Source organism: Triplophysa rosa, linkage group LG8 (genome assembly GCF_024868665.1).
Source record: "Triplophysa rosa linkage group LG8, Trosa_1v2, whole genome shotgun sequence".
NCBI lineage: Eukaryota > Metazoa > Chordata > Actinopteri > Cypriniformes > Nemacheilidae > Triplophysa > Triplophysa rosa.
Window position 1 is genome coordinate 25,728,487 of NC_079897.1, and position 14,736 is coordinate 25,743,222.

Below are 14,736 nucleotides of genomic sequence, written 5' to 3' on the forward strand. Positions count from 1 at the left end.
TAACAATTGCAAGGTTTCAAAATACTTCACTGAATGGGAACAAACGCATTTTGCCATTTTGTTTATTTACACTGACTGAGCGGTAATGGTGTAAACAATGTTGGTTGGGGTCTCATCTGCTCAAAAGGTGGAAATTACGTGAGTGACTTTGTCCTAACCTAGCTTCTATTGGCGCAAATTAATGGGTCAGTTCACCCAAAAATGTAAATGATTTACTCACTCTCATATCATTTCAAAACAGAACACAAAAGAAGACATTGTGGTAGTAATGTTAGTAACCAAATAACATTGACTTCCATTGTATGGACATCAAACCACCGACATTTCTCAAAACATCGTTTGTGTTCCACAGATGAAGTCATGTTCAGGTTTTAAACCACATGAGTGTGAATAAATGACAGAATTACAATTTTTGGGTGAACTATCCCTTTAAGAAACACAGAGGTGTATGATAAAACACCATTGTAGAAGGCAGTTAGTCATGTCCTCTTATCCTCGAATCCACAAAAACACAAGTAGTGAAGGGTGCAATTCAAGGCTCGTCGACTGCCCTTTTCCTCGGCTCCCACGAAAACCACAGGGACACAACAAGCAAACAAATAAACAAAACAAACAGCATGACTGATTCTGCAGATCATTTACAAATGGGAAACATGTCGACATCAAACAACAAATGTTAAAACGCAGTTGCCACCCCACCTACAAAAAGTAAAAATCTATTTTAAATCAACGTTTTTTAATCAGTGACTCGTCTCCACAGTGACAAAGCGTTGCTTGGCAAACGTTTGGGTTTTTTTACGACACAATGTGGGCTGAGTGAATCATACGTGAGAGCAGGTCTGTCTGGCCATCTGACTAAAGGGTAATGCATTCTTTTCCGTTCAGAAAGGCTACGCGGTTATGTGAGAAACACACGTCGGCAGAGGAGTCCGATAACTTAGCCAGGCGTGGAGTCTCTCGCAACACTCTCGGCCCAGGCCAGCGATGACAATGGGCACCTCTCTTCAAGACACTGGACTACTTCCACACAGTGTGACCAGAGAGAAAAGAGAGGGTCAATTTGTTCGTTCCCAGCCGTCTTAACCCCCCCACCCACCTACTAGCCAGACAGCACATCACTGAGCCTTGAGCGTCCGGCCACTTTCACCCATAAGTTCATCTTTCACTCATTTCTACAGGCAGTGGGAGAGAAGCCACAAACACCAGAGCCCAAGCAATGAGCTCTTTGTTTATAGAGGAAATAAGGAGTACGCATGTGTAACGTGGATACTGCCAGTACTCTCCGTGAACTGCAATTATCTTCCCCCACAAATCTACTTTGGTATTATCTGAATCCAAAAGTATTCCACTGGTGAAAATTATTTAATCTAAGGTCCTCGGTGCATCATTGCCTGGATCTTTCTCTAGACAACAACACAGAAAAAAGTAAAGCGAGAGTCATTCCACAAAAGAGAACAGAGAAATACAGGACTTGTGCTGAAAAATATGAATCCGTTGCAGAAAGATTTATACAATACTAATATTGAACAAACCGCCCATTGTACCACCGTCTGCTTCAGCTTGAAATACCAAGAGTGTGATTAATAACGTCAAGTGAAATTTGTTCAAATAACAAAAATGGATTATGTTCAACTTGGCCCTTTATATAGGAAACACAATGCAAAGATTGAAATAAATGTATCCGTTTTTGTTCCACACGTGAAAGTGGCTCACAGAGAATTTGAAAATGTCAGATTCAAAGCGATTTTAGATTTTAACAGATCAGATTTCACAGGTGTGAATGCAGACCTAGTGTAATTCATACGTATTAAGCAAGCTGCATTTAACTCTTGCAAGAATAGGGAATCCCGGGAAACCAAGACCGATTAGGCCACAAAATCCCCACCAATAGTCTATGGGGAGCAGCTCTGCCCATAAACCCAAAAGCTTATGAGGTCTGCCACTGAACACTTGGCCCGGGAACAACCCCAGACCGACTCCTTGAGGTAGTTCTCCTCAGTGCTGAAGACACAAGACAAGGATTTTAATATGCCATGACGTTCACTTTTGAAAAAGAATGACATCATCAGGTACTTCTTGTTCTTTTGACTATCTCAAGTGCAATTACAAGAAGTTGACTGTTGAAACAAGTCAAGCAATGGATGAAAGGCTCTCAATAACTCGTAATAAATTAGGGTCCAAAATTGTTTTATGCGTTTTAAGAAAATCTACCTGCGAGCGACTGATCTCCACTTTTCACTGCGTCACTTGAAAAACACAATGCTAAGCGCAAGTGTAATGCTAATAACTCATGGGATTTGGCAGTGTCTCGTACTAAAAAGCAGAACCATATTAAGCGGAGACAATAATTCAGACTCTCAATGGGGAGCTCTCCATCAAAATAAAGTTTGTCCATTAGACCAAGAATGCATTTAATGGCGTCAATTTACGAAGGAGAAAATGAAAGGGTGTCGTGATGAAAAGAAGCTCTTTTAAATTGCCCTGCTGGGAACGTCCTAGAGGAGAATGCTGGAAAACACAACGTTGTCATCTGTTAAAGATGGGGGTGTGGTAAAACACATACCAAGACTCTGAAGAAGTAGAGGTACTCCGCTGCACCTGAGTAGTTCCCACACTCGTACTGGAACTTGGCGTATCGGTACAAGGTGTCCAAGTACTCCTGGCGGAACTGCAAGGCAAGTCAGAAGTTAAAAGAGAACACAAATCAATTGGAAATCATTTATGTTAGATTTGATTTCCAGCAATATGAGCAATAGATGTTTGCAAACCTCAGCACACGGAAACAAAACTATATCATTATTTGCTGAAAACGTCTGATACCAAGGTCATTAAAAAACCCTAGGAATCACTTAAAGGGCAGTTGTTGAATCATTTTCAATTGAAACAGAAAGCCAATAGACATCTTAATCATTTAGTGCTAGTTGGTTGAAAAGTTGAAGCAAACTCTAGAGACATTTGATTAGACAAAAATGTGCATAATGTCAATATTTTGCAAAACTGTACAATTTTCAGTTTTGTTACAAGTTAGCTTTTGGGAGCACTTGCAAATAAATAGCTTCAAAAGCTCATAAACATGAGCTAAAAGTCACAAAATCCCAAATATGATTTCATGGGGGTTGTTAAACCACACATCCACCACTTTAAACCACAATCCATGAGTTTAGCAAACAGTGATGACAAGACGGTACCAGACGTTTGAGAAACATGCTGGCAGAGCATCTTGGAACACAGAGCTCATTGTGTGTGTGTGTGTGTGTGTGTGCGCGTTTGTATTGTATGTTTGTGTGGTCACAGTAAACTAGAACCCCGGTGTGGATGTTAAGCCTACAGGGGCCTTCCCGGGGGCAGTAGCGGGGCAATCAGAAGAGCCAGCGCTGTGAAGGTGCACTGAGGACAGGCCCCAGGTCAGCCCCAGGATGCTGGGGTGGGAGTGCCGTTAAATCAAATATAGAATCCCCAGCATTCTTGAGGCCATACCCACGGTTCTCGGACCATTCCGTTTATTCTTAACAATTCGCCACAGAATGTAAATGTCCGCAGAAATTTCTGCAAGCCATAAAATCCCCCAAAGTTAAGTTAAGGTTTTGGGAAGTCATTTAATGTCTTTCTGCTTGGGGCCCTCCCCTACCGTCTGCCCCCAAAACAACACAGGGTTCAGAGAAAAGTCATGAGAACTTCTCAAAAGGGTGAAAGAATCAGCAAAAGTACTTACACCATGCTTGTCGGCCAAATAGTCAAAAAGCATACGCCCATCCCTGTAGGAAAAAACGTTTTGTGGTCAGAAATGACTTTTTAAGATGGTAAGAATGTGCATAATTCTTTTGATGTGACCATTTGGTGGATGTTCAACAATAAAAATATTGCTTGACAAGAGATTTAAAAAATACAGAAGTTAATACACAATCATAGAAAACAAAGGAATCAATGAATGAAGAGACATGATATTGTTTTAAAGCGGCCGTTCTTTGGCTGTATCTGAAGCTTTGATTATGGTTTTTGGGTGTTTAACAATGGATTTTCATGTTTCTAGTTCTTTTTATATTTCACATATTTCAAGTCTATCGTTCACCCCTGTCCCTCTTCTCACAATACAATAGGATTTTTCCGGTCTATATAAAGTCCATCCTTCCAAAACGCTCTGATTGGTAAAGCTGACCAGGTCTGTCGTGATTGGTTCCCTGCTTAGAGCGTGTGTCTGTAGATGTCCCACCCATACCATATCAGTGAGCTTCCGCTTCTCAGGCTGTTGTGATTGGTCGGTCCCCCTCTTAGTGCAAGTGTATTCATAAGCTTTGGCTTTTAGCAATAAACAGTAACACTGGCGTCAACTTCACTTCATCAGTTAAACACATGCGGATCGATCGAAGTGTAACGGAGGTCTGCTAGCGCATGTGCAAACATCAATCTTTCTTAGAGATCGCAATTTTTTCCTACTATGACGAGGGAAATGACACCGGACCGATTGGCATCAGACCAGTTATGAAAACAAATAACAGAAGCGTTAGTTTTGCCTTTTTATATTGGACCCTAGTTGTATAATAAAAAAAGCAGATTGACCAGGAGACATTTGCAAGCAGGACTCAAGGGACGTTTCACACAAGTGTTTTAGAGGTATGCGCACACACACACAATATCAGTGTGTTACACAGAACAGCTTTCACAGCCGATGTTGAAGTCACGGAAGCTGTTATTTGAATTTGGTTATCTTAGAATATGTGTAGCTGAATTCTTATTACCAGCTGTAGGACTGTGATGTAAATGTGAAAGTAATTAAGCGCACAGCTTAGTCAAATGTTTACTATCTCTGATAACCAAACACTACTCCACCGGCTCTTCATCTTCTCTGAAGAAGGCCTCGCCCCTTTTTTGGGGTATTCCTGTGGGCGGAGGTTACTAAAAGCAATCGGAATAGTGACATCATGTACCCGGGAAGTAAAGTGCTGTAGTCCGATTCCAGCCGTTCTCTGTAGTCCTTGAAAAGCGAATTCTGTTAAAGACAATATCTCGCTTGGCACTGAACTTTGAGCTTTATCATTTTGTAGATATTATTTATGTTCTAACAGCAACATCACACACTAACTAAAGGTTGAAAATTGGCATCACGGGGAATGGCACCTTTAAGCAAACATGCACCAACTCATTGAGCTCTCATGAGTCGAATGTGTCATCTCCTTCATTCCCTCCATCATTTCGGTCTTATTTCAATGATCTACTAAATAAATAAAAAAATGACAAAAGGCCAGAAATAAACATCAGTGCTTGCCACACAAAAACACCTACAGCATGTAAGCCATAACAAAATGAAAGAATGAGGAAATATAGAAACAAGCACAAAAAAAACCACTGTCAACTCTTCAGGTAGGCAGAAACAAGCTACTGCTACTTGTATCATTGAGTTTTGGCAAAACGCTCGGCATGGCACTCGGGTTGGTAACCATGCTAACCGCACGACCACCTCCGCCAAATGTGGCCGGTCTCCAAAGAAGTCGGCAAATGAAGAAGTGCGTCACCGAGCGCCCCAGACAGAGAGAGGAGGTTGCAAGTTTATTTTATTTGTGGGAATGTTCAAAGGCTGTTTATAAAGGCGTTCTCCTGCACAACTGCTTCTGTTCCATTATACTGTTATCCGACAGATGCTGGGACTCTGGGTGGGGACGAGCCACCCTTACGCCGCTACACCATAATGCATTCATCAATCAAAGCTCTATATTTAATGCAAATCGAAATGTATTCTGTACTAACAATCACAGTAAGCAAAGGACAACAGGAGATTTCTCTGAATGACTTATATTTTGCTCCGTAGTGCCGCCCATTGTGAAATCCTATTAATCACATATATAAAACAGCTCTGAGGCCATGTTTTCCTATACTGCACTTATAGTCTCTATATAGTTTACCAAGTGTTTTCCATTACAATAGTTTACGGAGTGTGTCATGCCATTAATAGACACACCATCCTGTGTTAAAATATACTTCTCATAATCCTGCCTCTCAACATCACAAATAAAAAAAAACTGATCGATCTCAAAACATGTCAGTCAGAGAGCTCTTTCTGTCTACTGCCCACTTTTTTTGAAACTGCAGAAAGACCAACAGTCAGAAGTCTGGCAGGTCGGCTCTCACCTAGCATCTCCCTTACCTATTTATTACTTGTCAGCCTGTACACGTCTGTCTGTTAGTGGATATTATACATTAACTCAATCAACTCGCATCACTGCCCGTCTAGGCAGAAATTGGGATGGGGGAAGGGAGCAAGTCCAACACGGAGGTCAATGCTGAGGGAACGGTGAGAACACTAGGCCCTCTGCCATTCAGAGCAGCTCAAGCGTCCATCAGGCTCAGCCGTTTAAGAGACGAATCCATCCTCACCTCATATGTTCCAACACTCCCGAAACACTGACCCTGACAGATTCGCAAACACGATATCACCTGCTTGTTACATCCTGTCTATGAATGACATTGGCAGAGACACTGCAAACATCCGAAAAAACGTGCGCACAGACACACACAAGCAATTAACAAATAATGGACAAATAAAAGACAAGTCCTGATATGCACTTCCCGGTGGCGTCTCGGCCTGTGAAACTCCAGACACCGAAAAATGCCCTCCGAAACCCGAAATATTCCAATCGAACGAGTAAACTTCAAAGTGACTCGTTAATGAAGAGCAGACATCCATTTGAGCGGGTTAATTAAGACTGTGCCTGGTTCGAAGGCCACAAACTTAATCCTGTACTGTGACAAAAACATGTTTGGGAGAAAAGAAAAACAAACTGGTGTAAAAGATGTCTAGAAAAGGCGATACCACCTACTGCGATTTCACACTTGGGAGACACCGCAAACACACACTGGTAGCACGACAAAATATATGGAAGCAAGGTGCTGTATTAGCGCTAGTCCAAAAGAACGATTAACAATAACTAACTGCAGATCACAGACGCAGCTGATGTACTTATTTGTGGTGTGTGCTAAGACAAGCATCTAAAATTCCTTATTTGTTAAAAGTCCTAAATTATTAGCACACAACTAAACTAAAACTAGACCAGAAAACAAGAAAGACACGAGAATATTTAATAATATAAGTGAAAAATTGTGTCTCCAACTTCAACTGGAGATTAACAATACAAAACGATACAAACTCAGAATAATACAAAATCTGGTGAATGTTTGTGAATGTGAGAAAAAGTACAGTCGGCAGGTTTATAGCAAAACGGCTCCAACAAAACACCACCACCACAGAAACAGTCCACACAACACATGTATACAAGAAACAATTTCATTGCTTTTTGTGAGGTATAACTTTATGAATAATTATAAATCTTGAAATACAGACAACTCTTATAAAACAAGTAGCTATATTCGTTTGGTGAACAGATCTTTGCTTTGAGCCTGACCCATTTTATAAATCAGTTCATCCAAATTGCAAAACCTGAATGCATATCTCATTTAAGCAATGTTCCAATCGCTGCAATTCCAGTGGAGTGTAATAATGTCTAATGACAACTTAAATTGTGGTCATGAAAACTTATCAAATGGACTACTTTTAGCGCACTTTTGATTGAATTTTGAACACTCGCTCTATTCTTTTATAATACCTAAATACATAGCATACATTATTGGACTGACATGAGGGTGAGTAAATGATGAAAGATTTTTGTTTTTAAATAAATAATGCCTTCTACACCAAATAACCAAGCCTAAAACATCTAGATTGATCAGTGCAGCAGTTATCAAATGAATAAAGAAATATTCATTTGTTCAAAAAAAAAGCAAGCAAAGAACGAGAACCGAGTTACCAAAATATTTCAATTACAGCAAAGTCAGCATTAGACAAACTCACCCCTCCAAACTCACCACAGTACGCACGAGGATTCTGCTCTTCTGAAATTGCAGAATGAAACCATACACTCATCCCCACTGCAATTTCCATCAAATATGAATCAATTGTGATTACAAATGCCTGCTGATGTCCTGACATCGATTTAATTAAATGACACTTAAGCCTGACCATCCAGAGAAGAGCCACAAATGTTCTGTTTGGAGTATCGTCTAGCATTGCAAAGGGCTCCATCCCACATCCATGAGGAATGTCTCATCTTTCTGCAATTCTACGTGCTTTAGAATTAGGACAAAAGATACCTTATATTTAAAGGAAAATTACTAATTTACAGTCACAATTTAGTTTAAAATCCAAACAATTCTCCGTAAGTTGTGTTCCAATAAAAACCGCTGACGCACTAAAGTTGTACAGCAAAGTACGGAAAGATGATCGCTTTTAATTGCTAGGCAACCACAATACACCCTGAAGCGTGTATTCAATACCTTAGCATTACTAGGAACATTTAAGCATTATTTGACTCTGCACATTTGCGGTTTTGATTCCAGTTGTTTGCTGGCACTTACGTTTCAGAAATGCAAATAGTACATATTATGTGAAAGGTGAAAGTGACCTATTAGTCTATATATCTAATAATCTAATATAAGTCTAATAGTCATGTGTAATATTACACATGTGCCATGCGTAATAATCATTTAACAATTCTACACGCTCCCTTAGTTTGACAACCATATTGACATATTATGTAATTATAAAATTGTTTAGTTCAAATAATAGAAGCCATTGTTTTATAATGGTCTGGATTCAAATCATGGTTTCAAAATTTAGATAAGAACCATCTGACATTTTTTTTAAGGATCTAACCAACGTATTACAGGTGGCGGACACATTTAAAAGTTCCAGGCCCAGCTAATTTCATAATTACCTAGTCGACTGCATCTGCCTGGTGGTCTCTGGGTCTTCAAACACCTTCACGATTGGCTCAGTATCAGCTTGCAGTTGCTTCAACTGAGCCACAACATCAGTCCTCTTTTCTCTGAGAGCTGCAAAGAGGTGACACATCATAGTTGGTCAGAAACTCTTACAGCAACTAATTATTATGTTTTGCTAATAAACACCTTTAACAGTGCTTTGTTCAGTCATAAGACAAAAAACAACATCATCACTTACAGTTGGGGATGTCTTTGTTAGGAAATAAGTTCCTGTAAACATCCATGGCGAAATCCACCATGTTGGTTTCACTGAGAAGATCCAGCTTTCCATGGAAGAGCTCATGATCATTGTAGATCTACAAAGTAGTTATTGAAGACAGACCAAAAAGCACATTTATAACCAATAAGCTTATTATAAAACCTGTAACTACCTATAGCGCAGATAAATATATTTAATATAATACAAAATCTCAACACAGTTGAGAATAATACAAAAACATCAACAAGACAAGCTTACATTTAAACTTAATTTGGTATTCCAAAATCTTACTACATTGGTAAAAAATGTCAACCTAAAATGCTGTATAGATTGAAATTCACTTCGCTGTATAAATGCTAACTATGTAGCCAGCTCACAAGGTTGCCTAAAATGCAGCCTAGGTAACGTTGGACAACTTACTGGGTTTTTAAAACACAGCCCACTGCTTTTAAAAAATGGCCTGCATTATGAAAAGACAGTCTCTCATTCGTTTTAAATGCTGTTTACTCTGTTATTGTTTATACTGATTCAGCAGTAATGCTCTCCTCTGCTTTAGAGAACCCGGATATGCCGGTGAGGCAGCAGCACTGTGACTGACACGCGCGCGCACGTGGTTAAAACTATGTATTCTTTATACCTGAAAATAGTCCTACACCATGGTTTAATGCAAAAAGTTAAATTACACATATACCTCTTTTACTGAAAGGAATTCCAGCAGTGGGAAAACCAGGTGCCTGTCCAGAAAGTGGGCGATTTTGGTTGTAAGATCATATTCCGCCATCTTGGCTACGGAAGAGGACTTGATGATTCAAAACAAGAAAACTTTATTTAAAAAAAAACGTACGCACACCAGCAGACCGCCTCTTTGAGAAAGTGCCATACGATACCAATGATCATAAGTAATATATTTTAAAGTAATTTACTCTATAGTTAGAGTCATTTTTATTAAAATAATAAAGTTAAAATATAATAAATAATAACGGTTTTAATCATTTATTCAACTATACCATTATACTAGCAGAATGTTAGAATGAAGTTGTTTTAATCATTTACTCTATTTTTTTCTACACAAATAGATTAGAAAATAAAAAATAGAATTTACTTGGTACAACAGGTATATTTATTTTGTCTAAATGTTTATGTAAATACAAGTTAAATAATAAAAACAGTAGAAAACAAGCAGCGACACGGGGCCAAGCCCACAAAATGCAGCAAGCACAGAGCAGAGCCTTACCAGCACTATTATTACTATATTTATCTTTCTTTTTGTTTGTTTACATACTTGCACTATTTGTACGCAGCCCGGCTGCAAATGCTTTGGCAATACGAATGTACATTTTGTAGGGCTGTCAAACGATTAATCACGATTAATCGCATCCATAATAAAAGTTTGTGTTTACATTAGGTATGTCTGTGTACTGTGCATATTAATTTTGTATTAATAAAAACATACGCATTTATTTAGGAAAAATAAAATATTAATATTAATTAACATTTACATATAATTTAAATGGTTGTAAAATATAAATAAATACAGGTAAACATTTTCTAAATATATACATGTTTGTGTACATGTGTGTTTATAAATACAAAATTAATATGCACAGTACACAGACATCGATTATGTAAACATGTCTTTTATTCTGGATGCGATTAATCGCGATCAATCATTTGACAGCCCTAACATTTTGTCATGCCAATAAAGCACACTTAAATTTAAACGTACAGAAATTCACAAGATGAGATTCGAACCATCAACCTCAGAGACTCCAGGCTTGCGGTTTATCAGGTGTGCCACTCAGTTTACGTGCCACTCAGTTGACGTGCTTGACCAGAGGACATCTTTCAGAGATTCAAACATAGACATGGGCCAATCGAACATAGAAAACAAATAGAAAACAAATTTCACACAAAGTGTTCAAGAGTTATAAGCAATTATATAAAAGCGTTATATCTTATGAACGCTAGGTGCCGCTGTCTTGAAACTTCAAGGGTACGTTTGGGACTGTAATTCGGTGACGTGTGTCAAATTTGGTGCCGATATATCATACAGTTCAAAATATATCAAGATTAATGACCAATTCAAAATGGCGGACAGGCCGATCATTCAATCGTGACTGATTCGTAATCTAACAATCCGGCATGACACGAGGAATCCGTAGACACAGAGATCACAAATTTCTGACAACCTTTCAAAAGTTACGAGCAAGAATAGCAATTTTTGAAGTCTCACGACCCATAGGTGGCGCTGTTCCCAATTTTGACAAGGGTCCCAGTCCTAGGTGTCGATGAAGCTTATGCTACAAAGTTTTGTACCGATAGATCAAAAAATGGCCGCGATACAGCCTCAGATCAATTTTTGGGTCAACTTTGAAAAGTTTGCCATGTCCTAACTTTTGAACAACAGCGATAATCGCATGTCTGTGGGGTCACGTCTGTGCGGCTCAGTCCAAAGATCGTCTGAGCCAATTTTCATGACAATTTGTCACAATTTGGACTAGTAGCGAAAAAACGCAATACTCACACATCTAATCAAGATGGCCGCTCCTCTTAATGTAACGCATGGAATGCGATAAGCGTGATGAGTGCATGACATGTGCCGAGTAGAATTTCTGTAGATCAATGGGTTCAAAAGTTACAGCCGTTTGAAAAGTGCATTTTTGAACTGCTGGTGGGGCTATAGAGTGAGTGCTGGAGACCCCATACTTGAGGTTAATAATACATAAGAATAACAAGAAAACCAACAGAAACAGTAGAAAATGAAATAAAAAAGTTAAAAATTAAACAAAAAATTATTGGATAAACAAGATAATAAAATAAGATAGAAGTAAATGTAAAATAATAGTCAATAGAAAAGTAAAAAAGTTTACTCAACTGTACTCCACACTTTCAATAGAATAGAATAGAATCTGTGAAAGTAAATAGTACTCTGATATTCATTTAAAGAGGGAAATAGGAGCATGATTACGCTGTAAAACTTTCAAAGTCCTATAATTTGACTGCAAAATCGATACAATGAAACATTTTATTTACAAGAGGGCTGTGCTTTGCCAAGTGAGCTTGCTGAATTTTTAAAATCTTGCTCAAATATTGAGCGTCTTCCAGAACCCACTGAAACTCCTCCTCATCCTGACATATGTCAGCAAGAGTTCAAGAAAAGGACCCAGGGAAAGTGACCTCACAGATTTATCTACACTTCAAAAGATCAAAACAAAAAACTTCACTCAAGTGTAGCTTTCATTGTTACTGTCAAACTAATCATGCAATTTGATTTACGGACAGTTCACTTATTGCAGGGTTTGCTCCATGGGGTGCTAGCTTAGATGGAAAAGAGAAGATAATATGAGAACAGCAGCGCACAAAGTGTTTTACCCCTCATAGCAGCAGTCTTCTAAAGATGCCCATGTGTTGGCCATACACTGCAGAGAAGAGCCAATATCAGCTCTTAAATGGTCCATCTCTATTAGGTTCCACTAGCACCATGTTTACTTGACAACCACACGGCACTATTCTAAATCCCTAAACAATTTCCCACTTGTAACAGTGAAACCCCTCATTCTCCTGACTGTCTGCACGTACGAGTGAGTCACAAATGCTGAATTGTCACTTAGCTCAATTTGTTATACTGCGTACCTCTGACGTTTTTCAAACTCTGAATGCTGGAAGGAAAACAACAGAAGTATAGTTAAAGACATCTATGTTTGAGCACTCGTAACATGCAGTACACAACAAAGGTCTCGTTTATTGTCGTTGCCATTGCCATTGCAACAACATTTGTCTATTGATTTTCAATACTAATTTGAGGCTTGATAACTTGTTGGTGTCTTGAAATCGAAAGGTTAATATGATTTTTAACTTTTCCTTTTAAAAATAAGAAATGACATCACAATTTCTCGCTTGCTTTACCATGCTGTAAGCCAATTTTCACAGTCTTTATTTGTGCATGAGAGGGTTTTTGTATTGTTTTGAACGTTTTTGCTGTCACACCCACTAAACATTCCAAGTTCACGAGAAACCTTTTTTGTCCCACATTTCACCATCCATAATGTATTTTGTGCATGAAAGCAAGCATATGCATTTAGACAGGGTTGGGTTTTTACCAAAGCAAAGAAAGGACTTAATTCTTTAATACTCTTGTTTGTTTTATTATTTTGCATAGGACATTTATTTCTCCCTGTCTCAACAATTTGGCACATCAGCCGGCACTAAAGCTTGGGAGGGCATCCGTGAGAATTCTTGTGAAATTATTATTCATGGCGTAACTTTAAGGAAATTACCAGGTATTACAAAGTGGTTTGGTTTAACTGTGCAAATTGGCACCATGTAGGGGACTGTAAATGCCTGAGCACTTAAGGTAAGATTTTTTTTCCTCACTGTTCCTATTTTTAAAGTTCTTATGTGTTGCACCTTTTCAATATGGAATCAAGGTGTCACATAAAATGTGAAACAGTTTATTTTGATTCACATTTGAAATATTATGGGTGGCAAACTGTTTCTATTTATTATTTTAAGAACAAATCTGTTTTTTTACGTGATGAAATAAACAAATAGGATCATCAGTCTTCGCTTGTAAACTTGATAAGGCAATGATTTCCAGAAAGAGGCAATGCTGGCCGAGGCTATTGGAAAATGAAGGAGCATAGGTTAAACGCCGCAATAGAATACTAATTGACATTAAGTCTTACGTTCGAAAAATTAATTCTGAGGCCAAATCGCTTTGGTTTCTCCTGTTTCAACCAGCCAATCATTTTAATGAAGGAGCCTCTGGAGCACAACATTGGAAAATCCACGTTTACCCTCTCCAGCAAGCAGAACTGACGCTATAGGAGACAGAGAGGTGTAAAGTTCTCCTACACATCCTTTACGAAATTGAACAAAATATACATCACAAAACATTATATATTACAGTACAAATACAAATAACACACCTTATTGTGTAGATAATAAAAACGACGAGAAGTATGACATTAACGTAATTCTAGCTGGGCTGTCATGCAATAAACATCTCATTTGTTGGTTTGGTGTGACAAATACCTTTCAGAAGTTGTAGGTGCAAATCAAAATCTAAAATAAAATCATGTAAGAACATCTCTTATGGATACAGCATGTGTAGTTACAGACCTTAGCAACAAACTTGCTCAAACACAGCGACTGGAGTGTATACAGTGTAGTAAATACTTAGTGTTTTAAGTACAAGTGACACTGGTGATTCAGAAACTTTTCTCTTGGCTTCGGTACTACTCCGTAACAGGTCATTTTAACCCAAACAGACCCATTTAAAAAGAGGAACTGTGCTTTACAGTGAATCATAGCAAGTTGTGGCTTTGTTAATGCACAGGAAACTGTGAGCGCTAAGGTGATTAAATCGTTGATGTTCCTTTGAGGGAAACGTACCCATTACTGCGGAAAAATAGAGACCTTTCTGCATTTGCAATTGGACGGAGTTAGTAAACCCAAATCCCTCTGGATGCTTAAAGGCAGTTTCTTAAAAGGAGACCTAATTCTAACCTAAATTTTATAACCTTGTTTGACTGACGAAGTGTTGAATGAGCTCATGGTTGAGGGAATATACGTTTCCCAGAAAAAAGCTGCAAATCAATTTGATGTATAAAACTGACTCAATTAATATTTTGCAAAAATATCTTGCTTGATGTCTTTGGACGTGAAATGTTTATGTAGATGGAAATGGATGGTTTAAATGTCTGTGG

At 38.5% G+C, this 14,736-nt stretch overlaps 1 protein-coding gene across 1 annotated transcript in view; it reads right to left on the reverse strand.

Moving 5' to 3' along the window:
• The window catches only part of eif3ea (eukaryotic translation initiation factor 3, subunit E, a), a 34,298-nt gene extending 24,470 nt beyond the window's left edge, over positions 1 to 9,828 (reverse strand). The window contains exons 1-5 of the mRNA XM_057340673.1: positions 9,720 to 9,828; positions 9,008 to 9,125; positions 8,763 to 8,880; positions 3,713 to 3,755; positions 2,564 to 2,668 (exon numbers count right to left, since the gene is read on the reverse strand). Coding sequence (XP_057196656.1) covers positions 2,564 to 2,668; positions 3,713 to 3,755; positions 8,763 to 8,880; positions 9,008 to 9,125; positions 9,720 to 9,809 — 474 coding nt within the window. The 5' untranslated portion in view covers positions 9,810 to 9,828. The remainder of the gene's footprint in view (positions 1 to 2,563; positions 2,669 to 3,712; positions 3,756 to 8,762; positions 8,881 to 9,007; positions 9,126 to 9,719) is intronic.
• Positions 9,829 to 14,736: the final 4,908 nt, after the last annotated feature.